Source organism: Spodoptera frugiperda, chromosome 11, assembly GCF_023101765.2.
Source record: "Spodoptera frugiperda isolate SF20-4 chromosome 11, AGI-APGP_CSIRO_Sfru_2.0, whole genome shotgun sequence".
Taxonomy (NCBI): Eukaryota; Metazoa; Arthropoda; class Insecta; order Lepidoptera; family Noctuidae; genus Spodoptera; species Spodoptera frugiperda.
The window spans coordinates 5374620-5391081 of record NC_064222.1 but is presented as its reverse complement, the minus strand read 5'-3'; the positions used below and the strand labels follow the sequence as shown (position 1 = coordinate 5391081).

Genomic DNA, 16462 nt, shown 5'->3' with positions numbered 1-16462 from the left:
GTAAATTTGGTTGTAGCGTTCGTTTACTATCTTCCATTACTACTATAGTCGTCGGTGAGATTTGTTGCTTCCAAATAGTAGTTGTAAAATATATTTTTTTTATAATGTCACGCCTTTAATCCCCGAAGGGGTGGGTAGGCAGAGGTGCACATTTTGCCAATTAAAAAAAATTAAAAAATAATAACTTGCAATTGCTTGGAAAGTGGTTCTTCTGTAAGCGAGTCACTGTAAGGTCGATTCCGAGACACACTTAAAACTGTATTTTTATAATAACTATCGTGAGACATACTAAATTAATAAGAAAAACACGGTTAACTCACGTACAATAATGGAGAAAAGCTCTACTAGTTTCGAGTCACAGAAGGACTCTTCATCATACGTGGGAAAATCGTGATTTTTACACTTAAAACAAAGCTAACTTACCAAGCAAGAAGAGAAGTCCCCACGGGATCTTTTCCTTTAAGATATTCCAGGTCACAATACTGGGGGAAGGTTTAGACGCCGCCAATTCTTCGTCTGAAACAATAACATTAATTTTAGTTTCAAATCCTTATTATTATTATTTCCATTATCATCAGGCCTCATCTAGTTATTTAAGAAATTGACGTGTAAAAGAGTTACATTGTAACCTATATGCAAAAATAAATATCCTTTATCCAAACTTGTGGTACTTTTCGTGAACAAGTGAACTAGGCCTTTTAATACTGACTGCACGGTTGGTGCGGTGGCTGGGCAACTGGCTGCCGCGCAACGGGTAGCGGGTTCGATTCCCGCACGGAGCAACTCTTTGTGTGATCCACAAATTGTTGTTTCGGGTCTGGGTGTCATGTGTATGTGAACTTGTATGTTTCTAAACGCACCGCACGCACACAGGAGAAAATCCTAATGTAGGACAAAGTTTTAAAAAAAAAAATACTTACATGATGAAGAGCTAGAGAAGAATTTGAGGAAGTCGCAGCACATCGGCAGGATGAACATCAGCACTACGATGAAGATTGAGGTCACACCGTCCTTCACTTTCCTGTAACGTAATAAATATGTTATACCATATAATATAATAATAATATATAAATATGTTGCAAACCTGGCGAACTCCGTTGCATCACCAATTTTCTACTACTTTCCTGCTTTTCTCTTATTTTTTTCCAATTTTCTATAAACCTCACAGAGCCCGAGACCTTTCCAACGAATGCAAAAACGTGGAAATCGGTTCGTGCGTTCTGGAGTTATAGCGTCAGGAAGAATAACCCGACTTATTTTTATACTATAGACTAGCTGACCCGGCAAACTTCGTACCGCCTCAAACATTTTTTTCTCACCTTTTAAACCTTCCCTGGACTTTTTCAAATAATTCAAGACCAAAATTTGCCAAATCGGTCCAGCCGTTCTCGAGTTTTAGCGAGACTAATGAACAGCAATTGATTTTTATATATATAGATAGATAGATAGATTAAGATTATGGTTAAATCTAGATGAAATATAGGTAACTGACTAACTACGATCTAAAGTTATGTAGTGAGGTCTATAGTCAGCAGCAAATCTCAGGTCTAAAAAGTTTGATTTCTGGTCACTTCTAGTGTATCAGAATAATACAAAGTATTGAAAATCTTACATGTTAGTGAGGAGCTCAGCCCAGCCGGGCATGAATCCAGGGCGACGGAAGATGTACAGGAACACTGCCAGGATGAACAGGAGACCCGAGGCCTGCAACAAATAATTAAATATATAAGTTATTTTGTAACTAACGTAGATTTTTAAATCAAAAAATGTTGTTTGAGTAATGATTAACATAAAAATTCATACTCAACAATTGCAGTTATAGACACAGTTTTAGAAATAAACATAAAAAATATGATTTCATTGATTTTAAAACTAATATGTAATAATAAGAGGAAGCCTCGTTGCATTGCACACACCGAACAGATTTTTAGGTTCTTTATGACTACAGAGTAACTCCCTGAGATTTTATCTGACTCAAGAGTAAAATACTAGTCGTGCAAGTATAACTACTTACAAGATTAAATAAAAAAATTAGACTAATATCAGTACCCTTAGTACGAGTTTGCCTTACGTTTAATTAAAGTAATCGAAACAAAATCGCGTTCAGTTATAGGCCGGCTCGAATAAACCATCAAAGCGCCGAACGCGTTGTCGTATCGATTACTTTAAACGTAAAGCAAACTCGTACTAAGGGTACTGATATTAGAATTATTCTGACCTTTTCGTGGAAAGTGATGGGTCCGAGGTTCCTGTATTGCTCCTTGATGACCTTCATTGTGGTCTCCGAGCCAGAAGACGCCTTGTTCACCCTCCTCGCGGCTTCGCTGTTAGGCCTGTGTGTGGAAAATATGTCTATATTATGTTTATTGTTTCTTTATAGAACATCAGATAGTGACCCAGTAAACTAACAGTATAATAAATCAATAAAGAAATAGAATAATAATGTTTGAATTTCAATATTAAATAATGATATTATAATATTGAATTCAAACATTGGTGTCTAAATAATCATAGAAAGTACATATAAATTAAAAAAATGTCACATTGGTACTTGCCGTTGACATGTTTCGAACCCGTTTTCATACATGAGAAGCGGACGTCTCAAACGGGGGGCCTACTCAATACTCAAACGCTTCTCAATTTTAAGTTGTACTTAAATATCGTGCTATCTCTGTCATTTTTTAAAGAATTGATAGTGACAGAACTACATAAATATGACATCTTAAAATTTAGTAGCGTTTGAATATTCGGGAATTACTCACGTAACTGTTTGACGAGGAACTCGACTAGTTTCAAGCCATGCTAGAGACTCATATTCAAGAACAGCATTCCGCGACAAGTTCAAAAGTTTATTTTCATCTAGTCCATACTATCTAGGACCTTTGTATGTACCTCAGTTTCTTTTATCTTCATCTAGTCTATACATGTAGGACCTATGTAATTACCTGAACATCCCCATGAAAGTGATCTGCAGCGCGAACCAGACGAGCAGCTGCATGATGAGCATGGGCGGCGTGCTGTACGCCATGAACCAGAAGAAGTCCACTGAGTTCGAGTATTCGGGGAACTCGCTGTAAGAGAGGAATGGTTTTAGATCTTATTTCTTTAGTGCTAGGAGTTATTATTGATTGCATGGGCGGCGTGCTGTACGCCATGAACCAGAAGAAGTCCACCGAGTTCGAGTATTCGGGGAACTCGCTGTAATAGAAGAACGGTTTTAGACCTTATTTCTTTAGTGCTAGGGGTTATTATTGATTGCATGGGCGGCGTGCTGTACGCCATGAACCAGAAGAAGTCCACCGAGTTCGAGTATTCGGGGAACTCGCTGTAATAGAGGAACGGTTTTAGATCTTATTTCTTTAGTGCTAGGAGTTATTATTGATTGCATGGGCGGCGTGCTGTACGCCATGAACCAGAAGAAGTCCACCGAGTTCGAGTATTCGGGGAACTCGCTGTAATAGAAGAACGGTTTTAGACCTTATTTCTTTAGTGCTAGGGGTTATTATTGATTGCATGGGCGGCGTGCTGTACGCCATGAACCAGAAGAAGTCCACCGAGTTCGAGTATTCAGGGAACTCGCTGTAATAGAAGAACGGTTTTAGACCTTATTTCTTTAGTGCTAGGTGTTATTATTGATTGCATGGGCGGCGTGCTGTACGCCATGAACCAGAAGAAGTCCACCGAGTTCGAGTATTCGGGGAACTCGCTGTAATAGAGGAGGAACGTTTTAGATCTTATTTCTTTAGTGCTAGGGGTTATTATTGATTGCATGGGCGGCGTGCTGTACGCCATGAACCAGAAGAAGTCCACCGAGTTCGAGTATTCGGGGAACTCGCTGTAATACAGGAGGAACGGTTTTAGATCTTATTTTTTTAGTGCTAGGTGTTATTATTGATTGCATGGGCGGCGTGCTGTACGCCATGAACCAGAAGAAGTCCACCGAGTTCGAGTATTCGGGGAACTCGCTGTAATAGAAGAACGGTTTTAGACCTTATTTCTTTAGTGCTAGGTGTTATTATTGATTGCATGGGCGGCGTGCTGTACGCCATGAACCAGAAGAAGTCCACCGAGTTCGAGTATTCGGGGAACTCGCTGTAATACAGGAGGAACGGTTTTAGATCTTATTTCTTTAGTGCTAGGGGTTATTATTGATTGCACGTAGACCGGCCTCATCTAGTTATTTAAGAGATTGACGTGTAAAAGAGTTACATTGTAACCTATTTGCAAAAATAAATATCATTTATCATTTATGGGAAATTAAAATTATTACTGCTTTAATAGACATGTCAGTAAGTAAGTACATATGCCAATCTCACTTTTTATTAATTAATAAGTTCCAAAAATGTAATTATGTACAAATTTTTATTACTATTGAAAATAATTTACAGAAGCTATATTCTAGAAACATAAACCCCCTAGAATTGAACTTTCAAGTTTACTTTGCAGACAAATCTGTAAACCATTTTAAAAACAGGTAGAATAGTTATTTCTTTGTTAATCTCCGGAACTACTGGTCCGAATTGAATAATTATTTTTGTGTTGGATAGTGCATTTATCGAGGAAGGCTATAGGTTATAAAACATCACGCTATGACCAATAAGAGCCGAGCAGAGCGGGTGAAACCGCGAGGAAGTAGCTAATTATATTATAAAAAGTACTTACGAATCGAATATTCCCTTGAAGGCGGAGTTGGTGGCGGTACCGACGAGAGTGCCGCAGCCTCCGAGCGTGGACGCGTACGCTATGCTCAGGTAGTAGCAGATCGTTATGTCGCTCGGCATTGGTGCCCTAGAATTAAGAATAAAGAGTAATAAGATTTAGATATGGGGTTCAAAGATTGTTGAAAGAAATGTTAAGCTAGACTTTAAAGTGATTATAATTACTATTTGGTAGATACACTTCCTTGTTCAGTCAACAAACACTCTCTTTGGATTTAGTACCCTTATAAAGAGTTTGCTTTACGTTGAATAAACGAAATAAGAGCGCGTTCGGCGCTCTGATTGGCTAGTGCGAACGAACCAACCAATCAATCGTTCGATCTCGTTAAACGTAAAACAAACTAGTAGAGGTACTTAGGATCTAGAATCATGGTTGAAATTAACTGTTTTTTATGTGATAAAGTCACCTAGCAACGTCAGAGGAGTTACATAGGTACGTTGCTAGCTTTGTAGTAATCAGCTCATAGCTGCACTGTCACTGCCATATAGTTTGGCTAAGGTATGATGTGAACAGCTTTACTGGGTTATTGTAAAAGATATGTGCACACTTACTCTTCCTCTCCTGTTTTAGCGACTGCCTTGGCGTCCTTGCCATTCTCCGCCGGCGGGTTCTTCTTCCTGTTCACATACACATCGCCAAGTCCTTGCTGCAAACAGAAATTTAAAATATATAGGATCAGTTACTTACTTTACACATTTTAAGTGAGGGAGAACCATACTTCGGCACGAATGGGCCAGCTCGACCGGAGTGATACCACGGCCTTACAGAAAACCGACGTGAAACAACGGTAGCGTTGTGTTTTGTAATGTGAGTGAGGTTACCGGGGGCCCAGTTCCCCCCTTGCCTTAAATTCCTAACCGTCAAAAGGCTGGCAACGCACTTGTAACGCCACTGGTGTTTCAAGTGACCTTTAGCGGTGCCGATTGCTTACCATCAGGTGATCCGCCTGCTTGTTTACGGCCTTATTCCATAAAAAAAACTACTTTTAAAGTAGTAGATATCACTAAATTTGTTTTGTCTAGCTTAAAAAATATCTAACAGCCTATTATGTTAAGCGAAAATGCCCCTTATTACCTGTTCCAATACTTCTAATATGGCTTCAACGATGGGTACCATCATGGTGGTGGCGGCGGCGTTGGACACCCACATCGATATGAACATAGTCACGAATGTCAGGCCGAAGTTCAACCTGGAATACATACTGACATTTAGCATACAAGATTTACGGTACTTAACTTATTTATAAAAAAAAAGTTGCCCCACACTAGGATTTTCTCCTGTATCGTAAGTGCATTTACGAACATACAATTTCACAAACTTATGACGATCATAGCCAAAACAATTAAGTTGCTCCATGCAGAAATCGAACCCGCTATCCGTTACGCGGCAGCTGTGCAGTCAATCGCATATCGCAGTGTGGTAAGAGTTAACTAAGTGACTAAATATTTTACAGAACTTTTGCTCTACTGAAAGATTTTTAAGTCAACTGTAATATTATTTTGGGTTACTAAGACTAAGACAGTGAGCCATTAGCTCACTAGCACCACCTAGTATTAAGCACTAAATTGGTTCATTATTAAATGACTTTAGAAAAGGAGGAGGTTCTCAATTCTTAAATAAGAGACAAATATCACAATACAAACCTTCTATGAGAACACCCAACAACTTGTACGGTCCACAACGCCACTCTCTTGGGTAACTTGGAATGCTGTACTCCAGCGGCTATCATCAGACCTCCCATGAACATCATATTAGTCTCCTTCATGTACGCTGCACATGTTTTGTCCGAGTCCAGAATGCCCATCGTTGGGAACAGCACGATGGGTAACATGGATGTTACGGGCAACGGCAGTAGCTCCAACACCCAGTATATTGCCATTATCAGGACTACGTACATGCATCTGTAGGCCTGTAGAGTGAATAGAATTATATTTATTAAATAAAATAAGCGATAAACAGTTTATGGATCTAGAATTGGAACTTAAAACGGGATATTTACCATGTTTTTCAATTTAAAAACTTATATCAGTTTATGAAATTCCATAAAACTAATAGTGCAATTAAACAATGGTTTACATGATACCTTTGATGTTGCAGATTTACATAGGCTATTTAATTTTCTTTTAAAGAAAATATTGCCCCACATTAGGATTTTGTCCTGTGTCATGGGTGCGTTTACAAACGTAAAATTTACATGCATATGACACCCAGACCCGAAACAAGAATTTGTGGATCACACTAAGAGCTGCTTTGTGTAGGAATCGAACCCGCTATATATCGCACGACAGACAGTTGCCTAGCCACTGCGATAACTGTGTAATCAATGCTGTCAAATCAAACTGGTAACTGCTTACCATCAGGTGGACGGGTCGAAAGTCTTGTGACTACTAACTATTATTAGAGGTTTGAAAACAAATACCCAGTTCATACTTACGGGTGCAGAGTTCAATATAGGTATAGGCAGTAGCAACAGTGGGGTAAGCACAACAATAAGTGCCTTCCAGTAGATGGAGACAAACAGGCTCAGTCTCTGCCATAGTGTGGCACTCGAACCAGTCTTTGGGAAGTAATAGGTTGTTGCCCTGGAAATATAAATATAAAATTGTTATAAATATAGGTACTGAAGTAAGTAATACAGTACAGAAATTACTTTCGATCAAAGAGTATTCTTAGAGGGTTTGTCACCTACTTCTAGGAAGATTTCGTTTATAAAGCACTAGCAAACCCGGCGAACTCCTTTCGCCATCAATGGTTCTCCTGTTTTTTACTTGACATTTTTCTTTGCTATAAACCTCACAGAGCCCTAAACCTTTCCAACGAATGCAAAACCTTGGAATACGGTTCATGCGTTATGGAGTTATAGGGTCAGGAAGGAAAATCCGACTTAGTTATTTTTATATTATAGAAGATAATTAATTATTAACTGCCCTACTCAGAGACATTTAATGATAGTAACGATTTTGTACCGAAAACAATTGCTAATGACTGGATTAAGTAATTATTAAATGACTCTGAGTACGGCGGTAAGTATGCTATTCGAACATTGTCACACACATGTCATGTTTACGTTTTTTTCTACTGTGTAATTAATTAGCATTCGTAAATAAATATATCTACTTATTAAGTTAAATTCTGACATAAACGGAGCTAAAATAGAAAGTTAAGATATTGAAGTTTAGCTTTCAATAAATAGCGGCAATTTGCAGCTTAATACTAATTTTATTATCGCGTCGTGTTTCGTGCTATGTAGGTAACGAAGCGGCCCTCGCGATTATTCGAATAAGTAGTAAAGGAGATTAATATAGCCCTTGTATTATTTATTTTATTGCACTATTAACTTACCTTTCATCGGGCGCTCCGTTTTCTACCACCGCATTCGACATGATGATTTATTCTTTTGTAAATCTCTCCAAAAATATTACAAAATATTAATAGGGTTTCACAATTTCCACATAATTGGCACCATCTGCAAACAAAATACAAGTTTGATCGATTTATTGAACTTATGAAACATTATTTAATTAACATTGCAGTTATACACTTTACAGAAGTTGAAATTACCCGCTAAAATCGTTCAAAATTTCAAACAAGTCATGACGTGATTATTTTATCAACGCGCTATAATCCTCAATCAACGCCAAATGACAACTAACTAATGAGTCGGTTGTGTCGTCATCGCATCTCCCTACTACATTTCGAATCGATTGGTGTAACTAAACGCAATTTTATCATTAAGAATGCTCTTTTTATAATAAACCATTAATTTGTAAATATTTAAGTAAAAATAATACGATTCAACAACATTTAATTACTTCTATGTATAAAATGGCTTGAGTTAAAATATTGAACAGCGTTATTATTGAAATGTTTCAAGCAAAACGAAACGTGATTTTGACGGTTAGACAACCTAACGAAAATCAATGTCAGGCAGAAAATTAACTGTCATTGTCAATGGTGATATCAATGTCAATAAAAACCAAAACAAAATTGTGTTTACTTATTAGAATCTTATTTCTGTTTTTTACTGTAAATAAGATTATAATTTGAGTTTATATTAAAATCCTAGAGATTTGGATGTAATTTTGTAACTTATAGTGACTAAAATGGCGAAGAACGAAACAAAAGGCGAGCCCGAAGGTAAGTTTTTCTATATGTGTTAAATTCCGTAAGTTGCACAATTTATCTGTCGAAAACATTTAAATATTAAAGTATTTAACTATAAAATTCGGAAATAGCACCGCTCCACATAGCAAATTGTATTATTTTCGTGACTTTTGTGAGTTCTACATCGGTTAATCAATTTGAGGTTAGAATTCACGATAAGTGTCTATATCTTGATAAATATGACTTAATAGTGTATAATTTAGTACATATGAAGATATAAACTTTAATAATGTACCATATATTAATTATAACAATGTTTGTTATAATATAATACAAGTTTCATTGACGATATTTATTATTGTCTACTACACCTTGTATTCTTCATGACATTTCAATGAGAACCTTTGTTACTAAGTTATTGTTCTAATTTTCTAAACGATTACAATATGAATTAATAGTCATATTCAATATTCACGTTCTTATAAACATTTTTGAACCAATGGGGTATGGCATTAGGCTCACTCTTTATTACATGGGCCTTATAACACAAATATTAAAAAGTGGGTGCACATTGTATAGTGGCACTATGTGTTATATGGCGCTATGTGTATCTCTGTCTTGTAGGTTCCTACACTGAGATGCATGGTTTTGTATTAGTTCTACATTACAGTCAAGTAACTAGTGGACTAACTTCATAATACATAAAACATAGACAACATTATAATCCGAATTATTAATTAGAATGTTATTTAACAATATCATAATCACCAAGTTCCTATTGTGTACAACACATATTGTGATAAATAGTACAGCGTTATGCAGTCAATAATATTTACATAATCATTGATAAGTTAACTGTTGATGTTTATATGTATATGACCTGTTACGTTTATTCAGCTTATGTGGTTTATGATGTAATTTGTAACATGTTTTCAATATAAACTTGTTATAATAATTATAGTTTACTACTGTGAATTAAGTCAAATTTTGATTGGTTGTTAGGCTTTTTGCTGATTCTGTTACAGATTTTTTACTAGGGAAATTCAACTATCACACTTATAAACAAAACCATAATGTGCACCTCTGCCTACCCCTTTGATGATAAAGCCGTGACATGATGACTTATAAACAACTGTATATTAACACAGTTGTTTTAATTGTGCATTCATAAAACATTAGTACATGACCTAACTCTTTCCACCTGAATGAGTGCTCTGCATTAACATTCCTTCACTAACTGCCCCACTCAGAGACCTTTATTGATTACTTAACCCAATCCTTAGCATTGTTTTCAATACAAAATCGTTACTAAGGAATAGTTTAAGTAATCATTAAATGTCTCTGTGTGGCAGTAAAAGTTTGACTTCATTAGGCATAACTATCTTGCTATTGCCTCATTTATTTACATTAAAAATAAATATAATAACCTAAACATAATGACCTAACCTAGACAACCACATTTACATCATTATAATATCATACATGTGGTTCACCACATCTTGTGAATATGATTCATTATTACCTACATAGGAAAATCATAACAATGAAACATGTTCCTTAAACATCATAATAGATGTGTTAGAAGCCCTTTTTTAAGGGGCAAAAACATCCAATGACTTCTCCCGCCTTAGGCAAGAGGGAGTGTCACACTCTTACTGACTAAAACCACCTCGTTCCTACTCCTACTTTTCGAGCCGGAGCCCCGGCAAACCCGTTAGGTGCTTTAGAAGCGTTACCCCTATAAGTCATAAAACTGATGTTCTCTGTTCTTTCTCCAGAATTCAAAGCTTTTCCCCATATTTCATTCTCAACAATAATGTAAGATTTGCCGCCAAAAGCGTTCTACGTCTTTGTCTATTTTAACATGTCCAGTCACTGGGGCAGCCCTGTGTATTTATAGATACTGTCCGCGACAGTACAAAGTCTGAGAAATTATATTTCGTCGTACTCTCATACTCATAAGTCACACCTGTTATTTTGTTTTAAAGGAAATGTTTTAGATTCATCATTAACAGCCCGTCATTGTTCATTGTTGAACTAAGGACTCTCCTCTACATAAGACGGTTTGCCTCCTCGCTTTTTTATGGTATAAGCCGGTAAACGAACAGACGGATCACTTGATGGTAACCTCACTCACACAACGAAACACAACGCAAGCGTTGTTTCACGTCGGTTTTCTGTGAGGTCGTGGTATTACTGCAGTCGAGCCGGCCAATTCGTACGTGGCTCTTCCACGCTTAGAGAATACGGATGACTTCTTTAGATAAAAATAGTTGGTTTTCCCATAAACTAAGCCAAGCCGTAAGCCAGGCTACAATTCAAACAAGTGCTAACTACAACTGAGATTTTCCAAAACGGAAGATTTTATACATTTTTCCGAGCTTACCATGCCTCATGCTACGCGGTTTCGTTTGCTGTGAATCAGTCTACCTGCAGCATCTTAACTAATCTCAAGTCTACATTATTATTGTCTACCTATACTACAATGAGTACTAAAGTATAACATAATAACAGTAATATTTATTTTTCAATACGATAACATGTGTCTTCCCAGACGTTTCGTCTCCATTCATATCTTCCGATTGTTTAGAATACGATTTAAATCAGCTTCAGTACTCTTACCGTACGAGTTTGCTTTACATTGAACGAAAACGAAATGAGATGGTTCGGTGGTATGATTGGCCGGTGCGGAAAAAACTACCAATCAGAGCGCTGAGCGCGATCTCGTTTCGATTACTTTAAACCTAAAGCAAACTCAACTAGGGGTACTGATATTTGTTTAATAAGATATCAAAATTATCAAATTCAATGAACTATGCAGTTATCATTCTGCATTTTGTTCTACAATCACTGTTTAAAAAGCCCTAGTAACTCTATTGCTTTTAATAAAGATGAAAAGTAAAACTTGTTATTAAAACTGTGCAAAGAATGAAGCATAAAGAGTCATAAGATTCTTGTTTTTCAACGATTATTATCATTCAAATGCATACTGAAAATCTTTGTAATTTTCAGAAAGTAAACATACTTATTCACTTTCGCGAACACAAAAGCTAAATGACGTCACGGACTAGGATGCTTTATCAGTTTTTGTTCAGCTGTCTTCCTCAACATTTATTAGGACATTTATTGCGCTCCACATTTTATTGTTCTTCACTCTACATAAGACGTCAGAATCTTATTGCTTTTATTTTAGAAGTGGCATTGATCTTAACAAATAACACGTCAATGTGTTTACTCTCATTCTCGATGATTTTGAATTATTTTATGCGGTGAGTTTATATTGGCAGTCGAAGTAATGAAATGTAATCGGAACGCTGCTGGATTGCGAGCCTCCTCTACATAAGAGAGTTGCCGTAATCTTCACGGTTAGTAGGCGGGTTGCTGGCTGCTGTTTAAAGGGTTCAGTTTTATCAAAGAGCGCTGCTGTTCAGTTAGTCAAGTGTGTAAAGTAGTTAGAGCTACATTTCACCGGGACACCATGGCGGCGCAACCAGGAAAATTTACACAGTGAGTATCTCACTTGGCGTCCGGTGGTTGCGCAACCAAACAACTTGGATGGCAGCACAGAATGTTACTGGTCGCGCATCCAAGCTGCGCTGGTCGCGCCACCACTAAATACTATAGCGTCGTATGGTGTCTCACTCTTTTAATCACCAGTTCACCAGTGCTATCTTTTTGAGGGCCAATATAATATTGTCGCAGTGTGGTGTGGCGACTCTGATTTCGGTATGGGGGTCTAGTTTGATAAGTAACGCACACTACTGCTGTGCGACTGGTTGTGCCACCATGGCGTCCCGGTGATACACATGAGAAGATTGAAAGACGAGAAGGATTGGAAGTTACAAACGTATACTAACCTACCTATACCTATCTAATATTATTGCTAACTGTGTTTTCTTTGCCAATTACTTTTAACAATGGTTTTTTACTACGTTTTAACAAACCACCATGACGAATTAGTTTCTTTCAAGCGTTCGTTATAACTTTACTTGTACATAGACACGTAGCATGTTACAGTAACATTAGGTAAGTTAACAGTAACGTGTGTGGAGACCCTTTAACCTATTTTAGTTTAGAAGTGATGTGTTCTGATCTCTTCCTGTCACGTTAACCGGTCTTATCAGATGCATTGCTTCCGCTCTTGTTCCAATGCCATAGTTAAATATACTATTAACATTAATATAATAAATATAATAGCATGTTTTATTAAACACTTCAGCATTTGTAGGTTCACAAATGGGTGAGAACTGCAATTTTTTCAATTTTGTCATGACAAACCAACTCAAAAATTGAATTCGCCGGCCCGCTTACCGGCTTATTCCATAAATAAAAAAATAAAATAAAAAAGAAGATGTGTAAGAAACATAGATAAGGTGCAGTCGCCAAAGATGGTCCGGTTCTTAAGGTGGCTCAATACCAAGTTTAAAAAAAAAGGTTATAGTTATAATGTGTTAAAACGCCACAGATCTCTCAATACTCTTTTGGAGTCTTACCTATCTATCTTGATTTTCAAATAAATATATTAAAACTTCCAATATGTTATTTCTTTACTTTATTTATCTGGAAGATTTTACAAGGCTTTGAAATAAGGTGGGCCATATTAGGTGCCTGTACCTCATAATTTAAAAAAAATATGTGGTAAGAAACTAGGAGTGGGAAATTAACGGCGCAGTTGAAATTACACAATGAAACTTAGTTACAAAATACGGGAATAATATACCAAGGAAAAACTTATTTAAATAAATTACTACTCACGTGTTGCATATGATATACAAGTATATAGACACGTGCTCAAATTTTATGCTTTATGTAAATTCTGAATAGCGTTTGGCCAAGTGCGTCTGCAGGCAGCCTTCGTTTCGTTACTTCATTATTTATAAGCATTTAAGTTATACAGGGTGTCCCTGAAATCGACGTCCAACGGGCACCAGGTGATCGGCAAGGTTCCAAATGTTATCAGAAAAATATAAAAAAAAATCTAAGTCCTACAGTTTTAAAATTACAGTGACTTATGTGTTATCCACGAAAAAGTACACCCTGTGCCAGTCTTTTGACTCTTGTTGCTACAAATCTTTATTTTTTCGTCTGCAGTCTTCCTTACATTATCCTGAATAGTGCTCTAGTAATATGGAATCATAAATTCTTAGCCAACTGCTTTAGATTGGAAAACATTGTTAGTTTTAGAGGAACCAAATACTCTGAATAAAATTTTCACCTTACTTTAAGTGACTGTACTGAATAAATTATGTATGGCGCTAGTAGTGGCAAATTTCACCAAAGTTGGCGCATTTAATAAGGATTATAAAATGGTATAGCACTTTGCACATTATTTCTTAAATTCGACACAAAAAAAGATTTTCCAACGAAACTCCGTTGCGATGAATTTATTTGAACTTACTAAAATTTCTTCTAGTGTACTCAAATCATACGTTACAACCTCGTATGCACTACACTTTGCACGCGATTTGTTATCATCATGTTGAAAATCAGCGAGGATCTCTTGTGATCTTGTCAAACAACATTGTCGGTCTACTCATGATTTCGCTTGCAGCATTCGTCGACAATATTATCGCTAGAGGAACTGTTGTTATGTATCGTGTTTCACTAAATAATATTGAATGATTGCAATATGATGTTCATTGTGCATCAAACACATTATCAAATGTGTAGTAAAATCAAAAGGAACGGACGCGGCAGATTCATGTACACAGCATATCGACGCGGTAGTTGTATGGTGTACATGAGCCCTTACGCACAATTACTCGTCATATCCCCATCAAAAAAAAAAAGGGCTGGGCGAATCCTCCGATTAAGTTACATGTTCATGCCTTGTGATCAAATGCGGTATGAAGTTTAAGTGTGGGAGAGCCATGCTTCGGCACGAATGGGCCGGCTCGACCGGAGTGATACCACGGCCTCACAGAAAACCGACGTGAAACAACGCTTGCGTTGTGTTTCGTTGTGTGAGTGAGGTTACCGGAGGCCCAATTCCCCCTTCCCAATCTTCCCCATCCCCGATTCCCGAACAACAACCCTTAAATTCCTAACTCCCAAAAAGCCGGCAACGCACTTGTAACGCCTCTGGTGTTTCAAGTGTCCATGGGCGGCGGCGATTGCTTACCATCAGGTAATACGTCTGCTCGATTGCCGGCTTGTTCCATAAAAAAAAGCATCAAAATGTTCTTTAGTTTGACGAGAATGATTTATTTGAACCGTTACAAGAAATTGCAGGTAAAGTTAAAAATAATTTAAAAAATAAATAATCAACACGGTGAAAAAAGCCAGTGCTCAGCTAAAATCCCGTAGCCCTAGTACGATGGCTCGAGATGCACAACACCAGTTCCTCTAGCGATAATATTGTCGACGAATGCTGCAAGCGAAATCATGAGTAGACCGACAATGTTGTTTGACAAGATCACAAGAGATCCTCGCTGATTTTCAACATGATGATAACAAATCGCGTGCAAAGTGTAGTGCATACGAGGTTGTAACGTATGATTTGAGTACACTAGAAGAAATTTTAGTAAGTTCAAATAAATTCATCGCAACGGAGTTTCGTTGGAAAATCTTTTTTTGTGTCGAATTTAAGAAATAATGTGCAAAGTGCTATACCATTTTATAATCCTTATTAAATGCGCCAACTTTGGTGAAATTTGCCACTACTAGCGCCATACATAATTTATTCAGTACAGTCACTTAAAGTAAGGTGAAAATTTTATTCAGAGTATTTGGTTCCTCTAAAACTAACAATTTTTTCCAATCTAAAGCAGTTGGCTAAGAATTTATGATTCCATATTACTAGAGCACTATTCAGGATAATGTAAGGAAGACTGCAGACGAAAAAATAAAGATTTGTAGCAACAAGAGTCAAAAGACTGGCACAGGGTGTACTTTTTCGTGGATAACACATAAGTCACTGTAATTTTAAAACTGTAGGACTTAGAATTTTTTTTATATTTTTCTGATAACAGTTGGAACCTTGCCGATCACCTGGTGCCCGTTGGACGTCGACTTCAGGGACACCCTGTATGCATAACATTTTTACACTGTCGTAACTTTTTGAAGAAAGTAATACATAACAATATATGTTTATATGTATTAAACGGTTTTTTAGACTTATATTGTATGGTCATCAAGACAAATGGTCTGTATCAAAAATATCAGATATATCGGACGTCTGGGAGGGATTTAAATGCCAATTATTGAATTTGCTCCAAACAAACTTATAGTAGTACCCGACTGATTGGCCGGTTCAAATAAATTAACCAATCAGAGCACCGAACGGGATCTCGTTTCGATTACTTTAAACGTAACCAAGGGTACTTGTCAAGCTAAAGAAAACCGTTTAAAATGTATTATTTAAGAGTTCTTCATACAATATGTTTAGTGATTGATGTTACAGTGAAGTAGCTGATAGCTTTATGTATTTGTACCGTGTCTGGGTGTCTATGACGCTACTGATTTAAGATTAATTTATTCGTCGTTTGTCTTCATTTCGTAACATAGATTCATTGCTTCGGCTACTGGTTTCAAAGTCCTTGGTTTCATTGTATTGTCTTTCAAATTTCAAATTGTCATTTATGGAGTCGAATCTATTATTTATATCACAAAATTGAATAAAAACACATTTATAGTTAAT

The 16462-nt window shown here is 36.8% G+C and overlaps 2 protein-coding genes across 3 annotated transcripts in view; one reads left to right on the top strand and one right to left on the bottom strand.

The window, feature by feature from the left end:
• Positions 1 to 16462, bottom strand: part of LOC118274638 (protein I'm not dead yet) — a 41995-nt gene that overhangs the window by 5305 nt on the left and 20228 nt on the right. Inside the window, exons 1-12 of one of the 2 annotated variants that reach the window (XM_050696683.1) lie at positions 8281 to 8410; positions 8062 to 8185; positions 7154 to 7301; positions 6363 to 6628; positions 5794 to 5908; positions 5271 to 5365; positions 4663 to 4788; positions 2946 to 3071; positions 2219 to 2333; positions 1613 to 1704; positions 921 to 1021; positions 424 to 516 (exon numbers count right to left, since the gene is read on the bottom strand). In XM_050696683.1, coding sequence (XP_050552640.1) covers positions 424 to 516; positions 921 to 1021; positions 1613 to 1704; positions 2219 to 2333; positions 2946 to 3071; positions 4663 to 4788; positions 5271 to 5365; positions 5794 to 5908; positions 6363 to 6628; positions 7154 to 7301; positions 8062 to 8102 — 1318 coding nt within the window. In that variant the 5' untranslated portion in view covers positions 8103 to 8185; positions 8281 to 8410. Of the gene's footprint in view, positions 1 to 423; positions 517 to 920; positions 1022 to 1612; positions 1705 to 2218; positions 2334 to 2945; positions 3072 to 4662; positions 4789 to 5270; positions 5366 to 5793; positions 5909 to 6362; positions 6629 to 7153; positions 7302 to 8061; positions 8186 to 8280; positions 8411 to 16462 lie in introns of those variants that run through there. The other variant, XM_050696682.1, reaches the window with a different exon arrangement.
• LOC118274637 (GPI transamidase component PIG-S) overlaps positions 8673 to 16462 on the top strand; it is a 57459-nt gene continuing 49669 nt past the window's right edge. Inside the window, exon 1 of the mRNA XM_050696685.1 lies at positions 8673 to 8856. Within this exon, the coding sequence (XP_050552642.1) occupies positions 8823 to 8856 (34 nt within the window). The 5' untranslated portion in view covers positions 8673 to 8822. The remainder of the gene's footprint in view (positions 8857 to 16462) is intronic.